This window comes from Ambystoma mexicanum, chromosome 11 (assembly GCF_040938575.1).
Source record: "Ambystoma mexicanum isolate Mex_15411 chromosome 11, UKY_AmexF1_1, whole genome shotgun sequence".
NCBI lineage: Eukaryota > Metazoa > Chordata > Amphibia > Caudata > Ambystomatidae > Ambystoma > Ambystoma mexicanum.
In genome coordinates this window covers 1,287,917,725-1,287,938,941 of record NC_090934.1, presented here as the reverse complement: position 1 = coordinate 1,287,938,941, position 21,217 = coordinate 1,287,917,725, and the positions used below count along the sequence as shown (strand labels likewise).

Below are 21,217 nucleotides of genomic sequence, written 5' to 3'. Positions count from 1 at the left end.
TCGGAGGCTGAACATCTGAAGTGCCTAGAGAACACCCTGGAAAGGCTGCGCACTCTAGGTCTAACTTTACACAAAGAAAAGTGTGAGTTTCTGAAAGACAGGTTGGAGTTCTTTGGCTTCGTTTTCCATGCTGGAGGGATTTCCCCTGATCCGGAGAAAGTGAAGGACATCCGTGAAGCCGCTCCACCAACATCTCCAGAGGAGATTAGAAGCTTCCTGGGGATGGTGAACTATTGCGGTCGCTTCATCCGTGACCTAGCCTCGCTATCGGAGCCCTTAAGAGCGCTCACCAGGAATTACGTCGCATGGAACTGGAGTGGAAAAGAGCAGCGGGCGTTCGATGACATTAAGAGCGCACTATCCGGGCAAGAGACTATGGCTTACTTCAACTCGGACCGGGAGTCGGAAATTGTGGTCGACGCCAGCCCCGTGGGCCTGGGAGCAGTTCTTATGCAGGCGGACAATCAAGGAACCATGAGGCCCATCGCTTATGCCAGCAAAGTCCTCACCGAGACAGAGAGGAGATACTCTCAGATCGTGCGGGAGGCCTTGGTCATACTGTGGGGGTGTAAACACTTCCGCATTTACATTCTGGGGAAACCGGTTATCATGGTGACGGATCACAAGCCCCTAATCCCAATTCTATCAGGGACCTCGTCCAAACCACCACCTCGCATTGAACGATGGATGATCTCGCTAATGGAGTACGGAGTCAAATTACTGTACCGCCCAGGAACACTCAACGCGGCAGACTATCTGTCCCACCACCCGGGCTCGGGGAGGCTCCGAGACTCCATTGAAGTGGCCGACTGCGTAGAGGCCGTCCACATGGCTGTCGAATCGGCGCTGCCCATTGCCCTGGCCCGCTAGGTAATTGCAGAGGAATCCAACAAGGACGAATCGTTCACCAAAATCAGGCAGGCGATAGCGAGTGGGGAGTGGCGTGAGGTCCTGCAAGACAACTCCAGGAGGGTCATTGGGGCTCAAAAGGACCTGCAAGCCCTCTGGAAGGCACGGCACGAGTTGACGGTGGCGGATGACGGCCTCCTGCTGAGGGGTCACCAGATTGTGATCTCGAGAACATTAGTTGACAAAGTCCTACATCTGGCCCATAATGGCCACCAGGGGATGGCCAAAATGAAAGCTTGCTTGAGACTAAAGGTCTGGTTCCCGGAGCTGGAAAGCAGAGTGGAGGAGTTTGTGAAGAACTGCATTCCCTGACAAGCTGCAAGCCCGGTGGGAAGGGGGACGCCGATCCAAGCTATGGTAAGGAGCGACAAGCCATGGGGGACGGTACATGCCGACTTTGGGTCCACAGGCCAGGGAATGCACTTTCTGGTGGTGACCGATCAGTGGTCGCGATACCCCGAGGTTGAGCTAGTCGAATCCACTGCCAGCGAATACACCATCATGGCGTTGGAGAAAATGTTTGCTCCGCATGGGTTTCCAAGGGAGCTGTGCTCGGACAACGGTGCCCCGTTCAAAGGGCAGCAGTTTGCAACCTACTGTGAAGAAAGAGGGATAAAACATCGGAAGGTCACACCCCACTGGCCAAGAGCAAATGGGGAGGTAGAGCGATTTATGCGAACACTCAACAAGGTGTTCCGCATATCAATGAATGGAGGGGAAGATCTAAGATGCAACCTGTTCGAATTTCTCCGAGAGTACCGCTCGACCCCGCATCAGTTCACTGGGGTCGCCCCGGCAGAGGCGCTCTTCAAACGGGTGCCAAGAGGATTGTTACCAAAAATCGGAGGTCGACATCCGGGAGAGATCAATAACGAGCAGGTGCAAGTGGAGAGAGCCACTCAGAATGAAAGAGAGACCACCAGGAGGAGGCTCCCAGCGAAAGACATTGCCGTGGGTGACACCGTGCTAGTGCGAAACAGAAGGCTGGAAGGAAAGTTGTCAATACCATATGAGAGGCAGCCACTCGGGGTGACGCACGTCAAGGGGTCTATGGTCACCGCCGCCAGTGCACGAGGGACTGTCACCAGGAACGTGTCCTTCTTCAAACGCATAGGAACTGCGAGTCCGGAGGAGACAGTCACAACCGACCCGGAGCAGAATGCCGAGTCAACGCTGAGACACGATGAACCGCCCGAGACTCCAGGGACGCCCGGTGTACCCCTGGATGAAGCACGCAGGTACCCAAGCCGGGCGGGGCGCAGGCCGCTGCAGAGGTTCCAAGACTTTCTTATGGACCCTGCTTCGTAATCAGTGGCACACTAACAGTTGAAGTTGTATTTGAGCACTGTTAATTTTATGTTTGTTCACGTTTTCTGTTTCGGGGGGAAAAGGAGGGATGTTGCGTAGTAATACGCTGTTGGGCGCACGCGTGAGCCAGAACGAGGCTAACACATGCGCAGTGTTAATAAACACGGCCCGTGCGGCAGTTCGCGCCGGGGACCGAAACCATCCGCACGTCTCCGCCGTGGCTCCTTGTATGTATGCGGAGCAAGTGTGTGTGTGACTGCGTGGGCCTCACCATCGCCCCCACGATACATAACAGTCTCCATCTTTGTCTATGCCTCCTCAGTACCATGTTTCCCTTGTGTCTGCGTATGTTCTGGCTTTTTTGACGTGCAGGTCTTTCGGGTCCTTCAAGGTTTCAGCACGTGTGTTTAGGGGGATAGTGCCGCTGGCTGAAGCCTGATCCTGTTTGAGTGAATCTTGTACTGCTGTGACCCACACATCATTTGTGCAATGCGAGGGGAGCTTGCCCTATTGTGATCCATCTAAAGTTGTTGTACAATGCAAAAACAGTGGTTGAATTGGTGTTCTGTGTGCTGATTTCAAAAGACATCTATTTTGTGGCCCCCATTTACGAATTCTTTCATCTCCTTTTTCCCCAAATGGGTATTTTTACCTTCCATAACGCCTCCACATCTCACCCTCATCCCTCCCCACGCTTTTCCATTTCACTCAATTTATCTTACGTGTAAGCCCCTTTACTATATATTCCTATTTTCTGCCTTGTTTTATGAAAAAGTGCATTTATAATGATCACTTCACAACTATTTTTTCAAAATGAACATTACATATAAAAATTGGGTCATGCTCTGCCTCCTCTTGATGTCTATTTTCCCGATTTGTGCAGAAAAACATATTTGTTTTGTGGTCGGTCGCCCCCCCCATATTAGACTTTTATTACTTCAGCAAACATGTTTAGGTCCTGCCACAAATGTCCAATGACCCAATTTCAAGCCTTTAGTGGCATCTAATAGTTATGTTGTCCTGGGCATCTATGCTCAATTACCTGTAGCAAAAAATGTATGTCAGCGGCAAGCCTTTTTTAAGCATTTGCAATCCTTATGAGCTTGATCAATCAAAGTGTTAATAGATGTATCTAAATCTTTGATGTATACCTTAACATTCATATGATTATAAGAAACATATATATTTGGGTCCTTTTAGCTATTAGTTACAAAGCCATTTAAATACACGGTAGGATCGATGTTATTACCATTTTTGCAGTGGGCTAACACTGCTATTCTTAGTGCTGTCCGTCCAATAACATTTTCATAGAACTCCTTTTAATTTCTATCTCATACATTTTTTTAAAACTATTTACACAACCGACTTAAATTATCAAACCTTTTGTGATAAAATACAGAATCAAACTGATCACACATAGAGAAAAGAAAAGAACACATTTTACATAAACAAAATGCAGTAATATTCTAAATTTCATATATATATATATACATATACACATACAATTATATCTTCTATAAATGATGGCTACAAAAAACCAACACAATCATTTAACAATCTATTTAAAAGTCATCCTCTCAGTTTGCTATGTAAATGGCCATTAGAAACCTAATGACTGCAATAGTCATATTAACATATCTCCCACTGAACAGAGGTTTCCACCATTCTTCTCACGTAAGGGTCCTATATTTATCAACTATTCTCTCAAATAACTATTTCCTGAGATTAAATAATTATGGACAATCCAACAGTAAGGGCCTCATTCCGAGATTGGTGGTAGTCATGGCGCTATTTGTGCCATGACTGCCACCAACAGGTCCGGCACCGGTGTAGTTCAATGGGGACTTACCGGTGTAATAGGACCCTGGCGGGACCGGTAAGTTCCCATTGAACATGCCATTCCCCATTCCCATTTGAGCTCCCATAGGGCTCAATGGGAATGGGGAGGGCGCTAATAACGGGCTTGCGACTTGCAAGTCTGTTATTAGCGCCCTGGTCCCTTAGCGTGACCCATAAGGGACGTGTGGTCGGACCACATGTTCTTTACGGTTCCCTCCAATGGACCTTGGAATAGGGCGGTAGGGTATTACCGGCACTGGTCTCATTACCGGTGCCCGGTATCCCTTACCGCTCTACTCGTAATGACCCCCTAAGTGTTTCAAAGTTTCCTGGTCCAATGACAACTTGCAGAATCTACAACCACTGGCATTTACTTGGACCTGTCCTCGGGTCTCCAATACTTAACAATTATAGAATAAATTAAAACAGAATCTTAAAAATATATTTCTATAAAATGCATTGGGAAATTTCCCTAACTCTTTCGGTAATTGATTAAAAGGCTTAGCAGCATGGTCAAAAATTAAAAAGGCTAAATATCTATCACATTGCGATTTCTCATTTGCTTTAGTGGGGTTACTTAAAAGAAGATCTATATCAGAATCTGCTCCTGTCATTATAGCTCACGTATCATTTTCCCAGCGAACGAGAAGGAGGTCCTTCTTCATTACTAAATCCCCCTTCAATACGAAGAGGGACGTCTTGTCAGCCAGATAACATTTTCTAAAGAACGAAAGGGACTTCCATTGCACCATGCATCATGGGCGTTGCTAAGGGGGGGCTAAGGGGGTTATAGCCCCTGATCTTTTGGCTGTAGCCCCGGATAGAATCTCAGGAGCTACAGCCAAAAGACTAGCTAGCCCCCTGTCCCAACTGTTCCCACATCAGCTTAGCCCTGGGTCTTTTCCAGACCTAGCAACTCCCCTGCCATGCATCGAAAGATAATACACTTAGTTCATATTCAATTAGCTGAATAGGCATACTCCTAGGAAAAGACAACACTTTCTTCCAAGATATGCCTTCCATCAAATTCCAATGCGGGTCTGGGGCGCTGTTGAGCAGCCGAGGAAAATGGCTGCCTAGCCCGAGAGCTCCGCTCCTGCCCACCAGTATCTGCTGAATATCGGCGCTAATCCTCAGGATATTGCACCAATAACGCTACGGTTCCTGGTCGGAACTCTTCCCGTCGTGAAGACGAAGTTTGAGGGGATTTCGCTGCTGGGAACTGGTCTTGCAATCTACTGGGCCCGCTGCGCCCGCGGCCTCCTTGCTGCGACCTGTGGCGGTGCCTGTCCGGAATGATCCGCTCCCCCTGCCGGGCCCTGTGGAGCGGACTCTTTGTTTGCATGTCGGCCGAGGCGGGCTGGACGCGAGCCCCCTGCGCTCACGCATAGGTGCGGCCCCCTTCGGACCAGGAGACAGGACTGCTCCCGCTACAATACGTGCGACTCTGGAGACGCTGCAGCAGAGTGGACCTCCCCTGCAACAGCTGCTACCTCTCCTGGTGGGGGTCACCGGACGCGGCCCCTGGCCCCCCGCCCACCCCGGCGGCCCTCTGCTGAAGCAGATCCTCAGCCCCCACCGGGGTCCTGCCAATACTGCCCCGTTGCACTCCTGGGCCGAGAGTTGCTGGGCCGCTGCACGGCTCCGCGGCCTGCCGTTCGCACCACCTGCCCCCGACCAGCTGCACCCCCCTGCCCCTCACTGGCCTCGGATCCGGCCTGGCTCCTGTGGGGGGTGCGCGGCCTCCTGGGGTGCCCTCTCCTGTTGGAACGCACACAGACCCCGCAGCCCTGGAGGCGGCAAGGTAGGTGCAGTGGTCTAACCTTCGCCCCTCCACCCAAGTGGGGGCCCTTGAACCTTGTCAACTACCCACTCTCCATCAGAGGGAACGTCTCCACCAAAGCCTCCTTAATTCCCCCCCGGACTGCCCCCACGCTGTAGCCACTGGAACCTGGGTTCACTTCCCCTTGGCCATCCTTTACGTTTTAGGGGGATAGAGCTCTGCCTGCCTTAACCCATGTAGCTCCACATCTCCATGTGCTGTGCTTTCCCTGATCTGGAGCTGCGACATTGTGGGGACCACCGTCGGGCGAGTCCCCCAATCTAGAAGAGTGCTCACCGGTGCAGAGGCCACCTCTACAGCAGGCGTACGGCCCTACTCCTGTCTCCCCTGCGCCTCATTGCCCTGTGCACCCAAGCATACCTCGAAGAGCCTTTGCCCGCACGAAGCTCGCTGAACCCGGCGCCCTGCGCTCCCCTGGCTCCTTTCTTCCTGCGGCGGCCCCGCCTTCTCTGCCATGCTACATGCATACCTCCCTAGCTTTGCCTGATCAACACTAATCCTACCGCGGTGGAGCTACTTGCGGGCCACACCACTGTCCGCCCCCTGAAGGCCCACTCTCCGGCCATCATTAACTCTGGTGAACCAGTCGCTGATCCGGCCACAGCAATGCCCAGCAAGGCGCGGGCTATCACTAAAGTAGGTGCTATGGACAAGTTTGCCAAGGCGGCGCCTAATGCTGACCAGGCGTCCTCTTCTGCGACACATGCTGAAGGTGGGGTCCTGCCGGTCCACCCGCAGCTAGACCTATCTGCGCTGATGGAATCTATGGCGAAAAACTTTGCAGCCTTCCATGAAAAGTTGGACGACATAAATGCAAATGTAGCCTCCCTGAAAGCGAAAATCGACCAGCACGGTGCCAGGATCACCGAGGCGGAGCAAAGAACAGGTACTAATGAAGACTGCGTTCATGCCCTACAAAACACGGTTACGGAGCTCGTTCGGGACATGAAGCAGGTCAAGTTAAGTGTGACAACCTTGAATCGAGGTACCGAAGAAACAACATTCGTATAGTAGGGGTTTCCCGAGGCTGCATTGAAGGGCCACGTGGAGCCGGCGGTCGAACAACTCATCAAAGACCTCCTTGACAACCCCGAGCTCTCACCATTCTTTACAGTAGAAAGGGCACATTGAACCCTGGCACCGCGGCCTAAACCAGAAGACTTTCCCAGACCTATAATCGCGAAACTACTGAGCTATAAGGACAGGGACCACATTATTCGCTTAGCCAGAGAGAAAGGGGAACTAAGGCTCGACTCAAACATCATCAGGATCTTCCCAGATTTCTCGGTGGGCGTGCAGATGGAGAGACGCCAATTCAGAGGAGTGAAAAAGATGTTAAGGGGCAGGAAAATCGAATATGCAATGCTTTTCCCTGCGCGCCTAAAATTCATCTACCGCAACAAACTACTTTTTTACGGTCCCTGATGAGGCGGTTAAGTTCATTGAGGCGCAGATCCCACTGTGGGTTCCCCGCAGGAACCGATGCAGGATGACTAATGCCAGACGCACGCTCTACGGTTCTGCATACCCAATAGCTGCAGTGAACTGGCCAGTGACTCCCCCTTGTGCCTAATGGCCCCCCTCAGTGTCCCACTGCGTGCCATCCGTGACCCTACATGGACATATTGGGAACACTGCTTCCCGGGGGAAGCACGCCTCCAGCTCGCCTGTTAATAATGCCTCACATGGGGCCTGTACACTGTATGCTAAGCTCCGCCGTCATGTACTGGCTTACGGTAGTTCTAGCTTTGACCTCGATACCCTGGAATGTGTGTATCCTTGCTTTGTAACCTAACTTGCGTTAGCCGATCTTAACATTTAAGGTGTATTATTGTAACTTGTATCATTACATGTGGGCAGGACGGCAGCGGCAGCCCCCACTGCAGTTGCAATACCCTCTGACTCGAAATGTTTGTGTTTTACCCCCGGTTGGGCAATTTCTCAGGCGCTGCCGAGTTGGGGATGGCACGCAGTTGTTTGTTCTAAGGGTGGGTATCTACACACCGCTGGTTTGTGCAGGGCAGTGAGGGAGGGGGGTGCAGAAGTTGGGGTATGTTATATACAAAATGACGGGAAAGTTGAGACCGGTTCTAAAGGGAGACACCCTTATGCCATTGCAGCGTGCGTCACGTTAGTGGAGACAGATCCTTTGCTAGTGATGTCCCATAAGTTATCTTCATGGCGATCAAAATGATGACATGGAATGTTCGGGGACTGACGAACTTCACGAAGTCTCGCAGGATCGCGACTTATGCAGAAAGACATGGGGTCAAGGTCCTCCTATTGCAGGAAACACACGCTCTGAAACACTTATCATCAAACGTAGTGCCAGCCTGGGGCCTTAACAGATACTATACCCAATATTCCACTCAGGATAGGGGTGTTCTGACCCTCATCCACAAGTCGGTGAACTTCATACTCCACACATCCCATATCGACACGGAAGGCAATATGTGATTCTTCACTGCACTTTGGCTCACGAAGAATGCTTGCTGGTCAACACATACGCACCCAACACTGATGCCCCCGAGTTCATTGACGAGGTGACCGCCATACTTATGAGATACCTAGATGTCCCCATCATATGGGGGGACATGAATTTGATACTAGACAATGTCCTAGATAGAACAACGACTACTCGCAGAGCCACAACTCATGCAGCCAAACGTCTCCTAACACACATGGACGCGTTGAACCTGCACGATGTATGGAGAAAGCACCTCCCCCTAGAAAGAGACTACACTTTCTATTCAACGGTGCATGACAGTTCACCAAGGATAGATCTGTTCCTCTTATCTGGTGCCCATATGGTTAGGGTTTTAGATGTCAGGATCCTCACACGCACGCTCTCTGACCATTCCCCTGTGCTCCTACAGATCCAACTCGGTAATACTATGACGCGACGACCCGCCTGGCGCTTTAAATCTTCTGCCCTATCGGACGTTGTCTTTAAAGCTGAGCTCCTAGCAGACATAACCACATTTTTTGAAAATAATAGAGCGTCTGACACACTTGAGGGGACCAGATGGGAAGCATTTAAGGTTTACATCAGATGGATGTGTATCTCTAGGGAAGCCGGGGTCCTGAGATCTATAAGGCAAGCCCTAAACAACTCTGAAACCAAGATTAAAGCCCTCGAGCAGGAGTATCTCACCACACCGACCCCAGCAATCCTAGCAAAGATCAGAAAAGAACTCGAACAATTTGAGCCGCTTGCCCTGAGTGAGGTGCGGTACTATGCTCGCCCAATTGCTGCCCCTAAATATGGGGACGGTGACAGGCCGGGTAGAACCCTGGCTAGGCTGGTGCGGGCGGAGGGCGGTAAGTCCCGAATTGATAGCATTTTAGACGAAGCAGGGTTGAGGCATTGGTCTGACCTATCCATCCTGGACACATTCGCCAGTTTATATGCCAACCTATATGGTCCCCAGCCTGAACATTCGGCCCAGGAGTTGGATGACCTGCTGGAAAACATTCCTATGACCCTTTTCTCCCAGGACACTAGGGAACGACTTGACACTCCGTTCACCTTGGATGAGATTGTCCAGGTGATTTCAGACCTTCCCAAAAACAAGGCCCCTGGCCCTGACGGGCTCACCTCTGAGTTCTATCAGGAGCATGTGGCCATACTAGCACCTGCTCTACACGGGGTCTGGGCCGAATCACTTCGATTAAACATCCTCCCCCCCTCCTTAAGAGAAGCCTTAATAACAGTTCTCCCAAACCTGGGAAACCCCCAGACGAATGTGGTTCCTATAGGCCCCTATCCCTTATTAACACTGACATGAAAATCTTTGCCAAGATAATCGCCAACAGGTTTCTCCCGTTCATGACCCGCATGGTCCATGCCGACCAAAGTGGATTTGTTCCTGGTCGATCCACGGCACTTAACATCCGCCGTCTATTTAACGTAATGTCCAGAATCGATCCGAGCGTGGATGCAGTGGCGGTAACACTAGACGCCCAAAAAGCTTTTGATATGGTCTCATGGCAATACCTGTGGGCTGTGCTGGAGAAAATGGGAGTTGGGCCAAATATGATCTCCTACATAAAACTTGTATACACGGGACCAATGGCCACTGTGCTTGTGAACTCTATTCCCTCTTCTTCTCTCGCGTTACACCGTGGCACCCGCCAGGGATGTCCATTCTCCCCCATCCTCTTTGCGCTCGCTATCGAACCCATGGCGGGTCATATACGGGGGCGTCACATCAATAAAGGCATTTGGTTACAGGACGAGCCGGAAATCATCTCACTTTACGCAGAAGACGTACTCTTGTATGTCAGAAAACCCTCCACTTACCTAGACCCGATCCTCCGAGACATTACCAAAATAGGCACGTACTCCGGTTTCACCATCAACTATTCCAAATCAGACATTTTTCCTCTCACTACAGCAAATCAACAACAGGCGTGTGAGTACCCCCTATGCTGGTCCCCGGGTGGTATCAGGTATCTCGGGGTGCAGGTGACGCTAACCAAATCTTCCTTACTAGTGGACAACTACGAGGCTATGGCACACCTTGTGGTGTCCAAGTTCTCCAAATGGCGCAATCTACCGCTATCCTTGGAGGGCAGGCTCTCCCTAATAAAGATTATAGTGGTCCCCAAGCTCCTCTACATCTTCGCCAATGTACCAGTCTGGCCCAGGAAGCAATACTTTAAGAGGCTCCACGCGGAGTGTGCCCAATTTCTCTGGTACTCTGGTTCGGTCTGCAAGAAATGGCAACACATGACTTTACCCTATGGAAAAGGGGGACTCACAGCCCCAGACCTCTATCTGCACTGGAACGCGGCACAGGCCCAACATGCCACCCATTGGTACATGTTCCAGAATCCGCCCCCGCATGTCAAACCTGAGAAACTGGCTGGGGGAGGGACCAATATTATGACACTGTTATTGCTCTGCACATACCAAACAGACGCCCAGGCCGACCCGCTGGCCACCACGATCAGGGCTTGGAATAGTATCCTAAGCCCCGACCAAGAGGAGCATCCATACTATAAGTGGCTTCTCATATGGCAATTTCCCAGACTTCCCCTCACATTCGACCAACACCTCCTGCGACACTGGGAAAATCTGGACTATCGAGCTCTAACCGACCTTTTCCCCGACGGCACGTTTGTTACCCCTCAGACGTGGCGACCGGGACACTCCAACTCTTTGCTCGAGGTGCTACAATACTACAGACTTAGGGCAACGGTGCAAGCTATGTGGCCCTCATACCCAGACAAACCTCCAGACTCACCTGAACTCCAATATATAGCAAACTCTGCTGGCGGCAGGGGCGGCAGGGGCATAGTCTCCACTATATACAAAATGCAGCTTGAGAGAACAGTAGACACGTCTCTCAAAACATGAGAGGCATGGGCTAGGGAGCTCGAAACGGAAATAACTGATGATATGTGGAGTAAAATGTGTGCACACACACGCAAAGTCTCCCCTTGCGCCAGATTCCGCTGCATACAATTCAAACTCCTCAACAGGCTCTATTACACACCGTACAGAGTAGCAAAATTCACACGCACCCAGACTCACACATGCCCACAATGCAAATCCAGTGAAGCTGATCACATACACATGTTCTGTTCCTGCGCAGCGCTAAACACTTTTTGGGTGGCCGTGGAGGAGGTGCTCTCTGAAATAATTGGTTCCCCGGTGGATCTGGACCCACTAGCCCTGCTGTTTGGTATCTGGCTTGAGGAAAATGCAAGGAAAATGTCTAAATTCGGTGTATATTGCAATGTTGGAAGCGCCATAACCCCCCCCGCCCTCATGATGTGGCTGAAAGTCCTTACCTGGGTACAAATGTGTGAAGAGGAATACATCGGATCACTACCAATGTCATCACGCCCCAAAAACATGTGGTCAGAATTCTGCAGCTACCTAACAATAGAGACGTTGTGGAATGGAGATCTACCCACCCACCAGCACGGCCCAATATTCCATGAGAAATGTGATTCTCCTTCCCTCTCTTTTTTTGTTCTTTTTTGCCCCTCTCCTGGCCGTCAACCCTCCCAACCTGTGATGTCTGCAATGGTCGCGATGTACTTCCTTGAGTGATGTTATGTTGCTTGCTTATGGCTGTGCACTCTGTGCTGTGCCTGTCTTAACTTTCTGCCAATAAACAAAAGTTTAAAAAAAAATAATAATTCCAATGCGGGTCTAATGCATCCAACTTAAAGTCAATACAGGGATTACTTTCTGCTTGTAAAAAAATAAACACCGGGAAGTCCATCAGGGCTCGGAGCTCGTAAGGTACTAGTGCAGCGAATCAATTTAAAAATCTCTTCATTATCGAAGTCCAAATCCTATTTTTCTCCCGAGTAACATTGGGGAGTAGTGGGAGTAGTCTGAGTTTCCGCAAACAGAGTGCTAAAATGCTCCACCCAGGTCTCTTCAGACACTGGATGAGTTTGTAAAGCCTCCTGCGGTGTGTCCTCTCTCTTTACTATCTTCCACACCTTATCATGGTCTTTAGCGTCCTTCTAGGACAATATTGCTTTATGGACCCAGAGTTCTTAAATTTAAGTTTCAATTTTTTCATTAAAGCCACACGCACACTGAGGTCAAGACTTGACCATTTTCTAATAGCGGCTCACAGAGTTCTTTCCTTCTGCTAAATTAAACTATCAAATATGTTCCAATACTTGTAGACAGGCTTGTTAGAGCCCACCCTTTTAAGGGAGAAATCACACAGTGCAGACACATAAAAATCGCTAATCGAAACCTATTGATTCGCGAGTTGATAAAGATAGGCAATAAATGATCATATAAATCCTCCACTGCATCGTGAGTCCAAATCAATCGGTTTCTACCTGCGTTTACTTCTACAGAATAAATGTAATTGCACACCGTTATTGAACATCTGGCAGACAATTTTCCATGGTCACTAAGCATTGTGGGTATAATTACCAGCTCAGTTAGCAGCCCAACAATTTTACCAGATACATAAAAGTAATCCAAAATGGATTCCTGGTGCTCCATGTTCCAGGTTGGTCTGGCCGGACATCTCACTTTACTGAACCAATAAACAAACAGAAACCTTTTGATTCCATCAGGGCATGCCAAATCCGACCCCACTCCCTGGCTGCCATTCTTCCATACTTCTGTGCGGGTGATGAGCAACCCACAAATAACAAATTATATTCAAATCCCCACACACAATTACACACAGTGGAATCTGGGGGAGACCAAAATCGCCACACCTCTTCGCTTGGTCGGGGCAGAAGCCTGCAATATTTCCTGAATCGACCGAGATCTAAGGGCCATCTCCCTCACCCTTGCCCAATGAGTTTCCTGCAAAAATAAAAAATGTAATTTTAGTTTATTAAATTCCTTCATCACCAGCGATCTCTTACCCGGGGTATTCAGGCCCCAAAAATTTAGCAACCCCAAAGTCAATGTAAATAAAGAGTCAGCCATTAAGTGAGCATAGACCACTGCCGGGCCCTATAATAGGGGCACAGTGTTGGATCTGTCCCCCGGGGCCTCTTTTCAAGAAGGTTCCCACCTGCAATACCTTTCAAAAAACCCTGTCTCCTGACCAAAAATTGTAAACGATAGTGAGCCCAAAAGGATAGAACTTCAAAACCCCAACATGAACTTGGCAGCAAACATCCCCCTTCCCTATGTACGAACCAGAACCAAACCGTCCACCTCCCCACCCCCTCAACAACCCTCAACCCCTGGTCAGCACAACCCCACCCCATCAAAACCAACCCCTTCCCTCCCCCACCCACCCCTTCGCTGAGCGCCTGGAAAGACTGTGACATCCAACCGCCGAACCCCCCAGGCCGCCAGGCCTCGCCTCCACCAGGGCGAATCACAACTGACAAACACATGAAATTCTGAGCCCCCCCTTAGCACACCCAACATAGATACATCTTAAGCAACTTCCCCACCACCCCCAGCAGGTAACCAAGAAGAACTTTGCATAACCAGCACCAGGCCCCCAAGCATTGATGCACCCAATTCGAACCTACCAAAACCCAACTTCCCAGTTAAGTCATTGGCTGTTCCGGGGAAGGAGGAAACACTTTCCTAAATTTTCTATGACCTCGGACACGGCGACGCCCTGCACTCTCCGGAGCAGGGTCACAATCTCTTTCTCCCTTATTCCCTGCATCCAAATCCTTTTTCGCAGTGGACTCCCCCAGCAATTCTCCAGTCACTCTCTGGATGTTAGAATGTGCAAGCAGGGAGTACTTGAAGCCATCAAACTCAAGAGAGAGCGAGAACGGGTGACCCCATCTATATCTCACCCCCCTCAAGTGTAACCACCTCGTCAGGGGACCACAGAGTCTCCGACACGTGAGAGTGAGCGCCGAGAGGTCTTGAAAGATAGATATCTTAGCTCCCTCCCAGTCAAAAGGGCCTTTCTTACGTGCCAGATCATGAATCTTGGTTTTCTCCATATAGTAATGACATTTTACCAGGATAGATCTAGGGCAACCAGGGCGTCCACCAGCTCTGTGAGCTCTATCAATAGTAGGATCACTGGTATTTTCACCATCAAACCGGATGCTTATGATTGCCTTGACCACTTTCAGTAAGTTGAGGGGTGTCTCCCCCTCACGCTCCGGAACCACAAGAAATCTAAGGTTGGAGCGTCTCTCCCTGTTTTCCAGGTCGTCCAACTTGAGGGTGATCTTCTCCTCCCTCCTCTCCAGATCAGCCAATCTCATGTCGAACTGCATTTCAAAGAGGTCAGCCGAGGTCTGGTTGGCCTTGAGCGCCTGGACCCGATCCTCCACTGAGTCCATCTTCTTGTCAATGGAGTCAAGCCTTCTGCCTATGTCTGACCTGAAGCCGCGAATCTCCTCCAACAAGGCAGCCATGCTACGACTCATCGATTGCGAGTCCATTTCCCCCGAGCTTCTCGGGGCCTGCATGTTGTTCCTGCTCTCCGGAAGGTCGGGGGCTTGCCAAAACCTCATCCAAAGCGTCAGCAAGCACCCACAACCAGCGCACCAATGCCCGCTCTCCCCCGCAGCTCCCCGGAATTACTCAGTAGACCAACACCAGGCCACGTCACTTCCAGTCTCCCCCTACCCCCCGCTCCAAGCCGATGCAGGGACATCAGGAGAAGGGCTGCCCCTACCAGAAGAGTGAAACTTACTGCGCCGCTCACTGAGGTTGGGCCAGCAGCCGGGGGGCACCCAGTTCCACCAGCGGGGGGGGCCAGATATACCCACGTAGGGAGGTAGACCTCGAGCTAACCTGCTGCCAAAGAAGGGACCGCTATGCTCCTGCAATAACCACTTGGCTGAGCACCCCGAAACTGAAGTAGAATTTTTCCCTTTCTGGCTGTCTCTCTTTTGTTTTCCTTCACTGAAGTGCAGCAAAATCCACTGGGGGGGTGCTATCGGGGGCCGCCCCCTCCACTGTCGCTCCCTGTAAGTGGAAGAGGCACCCCCAGTCCACGGACCGCACGTGGGGATCAACCCCGCCCCTCAGCTCAAGGATGTGTGATGGCCCCCACCGGCAGCTCTCCGCACCTTGCTCCAGCTGCACACGACCAATCTCTCAGGCTTCACAGGCCGGGCCCCGGGGGGATCCCACACCCCGCCGCCTCCTCCTCCCTGCTCCCTCTCGGACTTGGCAGGAGGGGCGGGCCTCCCCCGTGTCCAGACACCACGCTGGGCCGCTCTCACTGTGCCGTAGAACGCCTCCAGGCACGGCTAGATAGCAGCCTCTCCGCACCCCGTCGGCCTGCATGGAGCCTTCGGCTCGTCCTCCGCCACTGGGTGCCGTGTACAATTCGGCAGGCGAGCTCCCCGCTCGAAGGAATCCCCGACCTGCGAGCGCATGAGAGAGGCTCCTGCCCCTCCCCCACGGCCAACAGGGATGACACTCGTCGGATCTCTCGGCCGGCACGGCCACGCTGGCGGACCCACTTGCGGCAGAGCAATGGTCGTTCTCAGAGGCTTCGGCACCCTTGGGCCCCAAAAACATGCCAGCCGCCACACTTCAGCTCCAGGAGCCCTTGGGGTGGGTCGGGGATCGGTTCCCACGGTGCTGGGGGGGCTCAATTTCTAGAAAAAGACAACCCGGGACGGAGACCAGACGAGAGAGATCAGTACATCTCGGCGCCCCCTGGCGGCTCCCCTGTTTCCCAATTTTTCCAGAAAATCCTTTATTTCTTTTCAGTTTTTCGCAAATCTTTTTGAAGACAAGTTTCTTCAAGGGTGATCTTGTCTTCTTAAAACACTTTCAATTTTTCTGCCACCCGGCATTTATGTTCTTGCTTCTGGCTTACGAAGGTAATAAGAGGTGTTGGTGGATGTGTTGCAGGTTATTATTGGGGAAAGGCAAACAGACTCGACAGCAGTTATTTCAATGCTTTTAGAGTATTTTCGGAGTAGCTGTAGTTATTTGAGGACCTCAGGAAGCAAGCTATTACTCACGAGTACTACTGGTAATCTTTCCAACATATGCACGTAGTATCCCTTTATACCTATTTCAGCTATTGTTATCCTAAGTCGTTTGGTTTATTTTTAACACCTTGCTATCCCTAAATGCTGTACCCTGTGCATCAAAATGCCCATGTTTTCTAATTGCAACATTAATAAATACCTTGAGGGCATCTTGGAAATTGCTCATGTGTCTAGTTATAAAAATGATTTTTTTCGTACCGCAACTGTCTGCATAATATGCCCTAATGTTTTAAAACTTATTACAGAGGTGTGCAGAAAGTCCTTGCTGCGGCTTTCAGTGTTTTTACTTGCACTTCCATTCACATTTCTTTTTAGTTGTGTTTTACTGTTCTTCATTGAGTGGGGTATGTGTTTTGTACTATAAACTCAAATAAAACAAAATGAATATGAAAGTGTCACAACTTCAATTCTATTTCTTTATAGGCACAGCGATAGGCCCTTGCTTAGTTGCCAAGCTGATCTGTGATTTAGGCAAATCAAGACCCACAAAAGAGATGGATGTGGATAATCAATTTTTTTGTTCTTCGTATTTTGATAAACCCCTGGGGTCCTGTAGCAGCTGAATATTTTACTGTTGGGTTGATTGAGGATGATTTGCCAAGATATTTGATTAGACGTTGAATTTGTCTATGCTGAGAAGATTCTTTGTCAAAGCATTATCAGAGAGTCTGTATTGTGGGGTGACTGATACCTTCATTCAGCTTTGTCGTTGTGAGAACATTCTCAGTGTGTGTGTGTGTGGTGTGTGTGTGTGTGTGTGTGTGTGTGTGTGTGCATATGTGTGTGTGTCTTGATTTAATATTTCATTTTTTAGGATATTATACAATTTTGTATTGAATTTGGTAAATATGCACACGTATTTACCTATTTATTGAAATGCTTTGTGACGCACAGGCATGCAATATTTAATTCATTTTGCAGTGTTTATTGCTGAGAGACTTAAGAAAAGCACCAGGCCTTGATGATGTAGCAACTGATAGTATAATATTCACAAAATACTGGGAATGTCCCTTTACTATGGAAGGACATGACACACCATGTACTTGTTTTTATTAATTAAACTTACCATCATATTACGTTCAATCTCTTCATATACCATGGAAAGAGCCTCATCTCTGTTATGTAGAGAGATGCTTGCCTCATTATGCATTTTTAGCCATTTCGTAAAGTAGTTTTCATCCAGGTCTTTGTAGGCAAGGACCAAGGTTCGAAGACCTTCCCCTGCAAACTCCTGTAATATCAACATATAATGAAATGTGAAAATATATGCACTATCTTGTTTGTGTTACTCACATAATTATGCATTCACATTTTTGCAATTTGAATCGCAAGGTATATGAAAGAGAAGAAAACATTACATATCTTTGTTAATGTACTTTCTGATGTATGTTCCTCCCCAAGTCTCCTCATCTAATATATTCTATTCTAGCTTCAGCTGGATCACTGAAAACCTTTAACAAGCAGGAGGTTCCATGAGCCATCAGCATTGAGATCCCTTGGGGCATCCACTCCTCAACGCCGGACCGGGAGTGGTGTCATATAGCTAGCCCTGTGACCTGTTTGCTTCTTTTATCCCTTGTGCACAGCCGGAATGGAAGGCAATGAGAACAGTAGCCCTGCATCCATGAAGTTTGTGGAGGCCAAGAGAACAGATTCTCTTCTGAAACAAGCTCAGAAGAGCGTAGTCTTTGACTCTGAGATCCGAACTCTGAAGACCTTGAATTTCATTGACAGGAGGGGGATACTATACCCAGTGAATGTGAATTCATGAAAGGAAGGCACCAATTACTTTCAACTCTTGGTCCTGAAGGAGATCTGGAAGGTGGCTTACCCAGCGGCTGATCATTCTTTGGTCTGGAACCAAGAACCAATGGTGCGTCTTCACTCTCCATCATCCGGCATTGCTCGGCAGTGGACCGCCCAGGAGTGGGCCTCACCGAAGAGGGCATGATACTGGGCCTATCAGAGCTTACCAAAATGGTGGCTGCACCAGTTAGGTTTCCCAGCAGAGGTACCTTTGCTATAAATGGTAGGAGAAGGCAGAGCGCCTTGTGTATTAACTATTCTTATAATTTATTATTTTTAATAAAAATCACAGGGAAAGCAATGCTTTTTTGGCGCATGAGTGGTGGATATGGGACAATGGGATGAGAGAATGTGACTTGAGGACCAGCTGTTGCAGGGGAAGGTGAAAAAATAAACCAGGGATAAGGACAGAATGACATAGGAACAGGATGGTGGAGAAAGTGCTGAATTATGGATGAAAGGGTGACTGAAAAGTGCTGCAGGGAAGAGATAAGGGAAGGGATGATGAGTGCCTGAAGGGTAGAGCCTGGGAAACAGGGCGAAGCAGTAGCGTAGAGTGCCAAGAAACAGGTTCTTCAGAAAGAAGGAGAGCTTTGTTGCTCAATATACGGCATTTCCACACCAGCTATCCTGAAACGTTCTAGCTCTTCCTACTCTTATGTACGACAAGTAATAATTATACCTACAGTCCACCCCCATTCATGCTGCCCAAGGTCTCACCTATTGCAAACAACATCTGCCCACACACATTTATTCTCGTCACAACGCTTTTTATAGCCATCCACGTCAGCTATCACACCTATTTCATCTCCTCCTGCCCTAATATCTCGCCCTCATCACACATTAATGCACTCTCTAACACTCACTACCGAGGACATAGGAGCAGCCCCAATTCCATTGGACTTTGGCCTCCGGTCTCAGCCCCCCAACCTAGTTGTTAGACTTGTTAGACTCAGAATTCGTACACTACCCAGGTACTTACTCTGTTCTCCGTTACGCCCCTCCCTAAGAAACTCCAGATTAAGCACCCCCAGAGCACTCAGACCTCCCACCCACCTCAGTAATGCATACACACCCTTAGCCGCGCCATGCCAAACTATTCCAACACTCTCACGCACCAAGCCACACATTATCCTGCATAATGACAATCCAGCAATCTCACAACCAGAAGCAAAAAAAACCCACACACACTACCCATACCTCAAATGTACACTGCTTAATGTGTGCTCACTTCCAGCGCATGCACTAGAAATAAATGATCTCTTATCCACCCATAATCTTGACATACTAAGCATCACACCTTCTACCAGTACAGATGAGATCATTAAAGACAAAACGTGGTGCGCAAGCATTCAGTCCGCAATGTTTAATAAAATAGATCTCCTCCAAAAAATAATTCAAGACCACTTCAAAGCCCTCCCCAGCCAACAAATAAACTCTCTGTAACAAGCTAAGCATAATGATTCCCACACCTCCCAATTCTACTTTAGAGAAACCACTGAATCTGAGGTCATTGATCTCATTAAACACCTCAAACCTTCTCTCTGCAAAGGAGACACATGCCCTCCTAAAATTATTAAGGAATGTGCCAAGGACCTCGCCCCCCTCCTAACTGCCTTCATTGATGCATCTTTCAGAACAGGTATTGTTCCTGACAGCCTCATAGAAGCATGGGTACGCCCCCTTCTAAAGCCTTCCTTAGACCCAGCTCAGCCTAATAACTATAGGCCAATAACCACCGTCCCTTTCCTTCTCAAAATCTTGGGCAAGGCAGCCCATAGCCAGATCCAACTATACATAGAATCCAATTCCATACTCGGTAAAAGACAATCTGGGTTCCGTAAAGGTCATGGAACGGAAACTGCCCTACAGGACTTAAAAAACCAAATCACAGAAGAGCTGAGGGAGGCAGAGGAAGTCCACAAGAAAAAAGGTTGGTCCCCCAGGACGCAGCGAACCATACGCATAGCCAGGAAAAAACTAGAAGCCCACTATGCGGAACAAACCGCACTACTCATGGCGAAGGCCAAACAATCATACTACGCGAAGAACAACAAGGCGAATAAATTCCTGGTGGCCTAATTGGCCAAACGAGATGAACTAACGTGATCACTGGCATGCGCAACTCCAATGGAGTCATACAATACTCAGAACTTCAAAAACAACAACTAGCGGTGGACCATCTGACCCAGATCATGACAACAACCCCACGGAACCTATTGCAACAAACGGAATACCTGCAAAAGGCAGCACTGCCCCGACTCCCCGACATGGCAAGAGGTGAACTGGAGGAGCCCATTACGGAGGAAGAGATTGAGGAGGCCATTAAGTCGCTCAAAACACGAGCCCCGGGCCCAGGCGGATTCTCGGCCAGGTTCCATAAATTATTCAGACCCCAGCTGATTCCCCCCCTGGTAACACTCTTCAACTCCTTCAGGGAAACGGGATCGGTAACCCCATCGATGCAGGAATCAACTACCATCCTCCTGCCCAAACCAGGAAAAGATCAGAGAAACCTGACCTCCTACAGACCGATTGCACTTCTGAACATAGACGCGAACATATACTCAAAAATTCTGACGAACCGCCTGAGTCGCGTCCTACCGGAGATCATCCACCCAGACCAGGCAGGCTTCATCTTACACCGGGCGGCAGGAGATAACATCCGGAGAATCCTAAACCTGGTGGACCTTGCCTCCCGGAATTCCCAGAAACTGGTCTTAATGGCCCTGGACGCGACCAAGGCATTTGATAGGGTGGATTGGACATTCATGAAACACACTCTAGGGGCCTTTGGCTTTGGGACAGCATTCCAAACAATGGTCCTGGCCAACTATAACGGACCAAGATTTTTCCTGAGAATCAATGGACACAGCTCGGCTCCAATCCCCCGGTCCTGTGGAACCAGACATGGCTGCCCGCTCTCGCCTCTGCTGTGCGCACTTACTATGGAGCCCTTTGCCCAGAGAATTAGGCGAAACAACCAGATCAAGGGCCCGCAGGTCGGCCCCACACAACACAAAATCGCCCTATATGCGGACGACGTACTGCTCACGATCTCAGAGGCCCACT

The 21,217-nt window shown here is 49.5% G+C and overlaps 1 protein-coding gene across 1 annotated transcript in view; it reads right to left on the bottom strand.

Annotated features, from left to right (window-relative positions):
- Window positions 1-21,217, bottom strand: part of ATP8B4 (ATPase phospholipid transporting 8B4 (putative)) — a 5,389,235-nt gene that overhangs the window by 2,081,054 nt on the left and 3,286,964 nt on the right. The window contains exon 17 of the mRNA XM_069624764.1: window positions 17,406-17,570. Coding sequence (XP_069480865.1) covers window positions 17,406-17,570 — 165 coding nt within the window. The remainder of the gene's footprint in view (window positions 1-17,405; window positions 17,571-21,217) is intronic.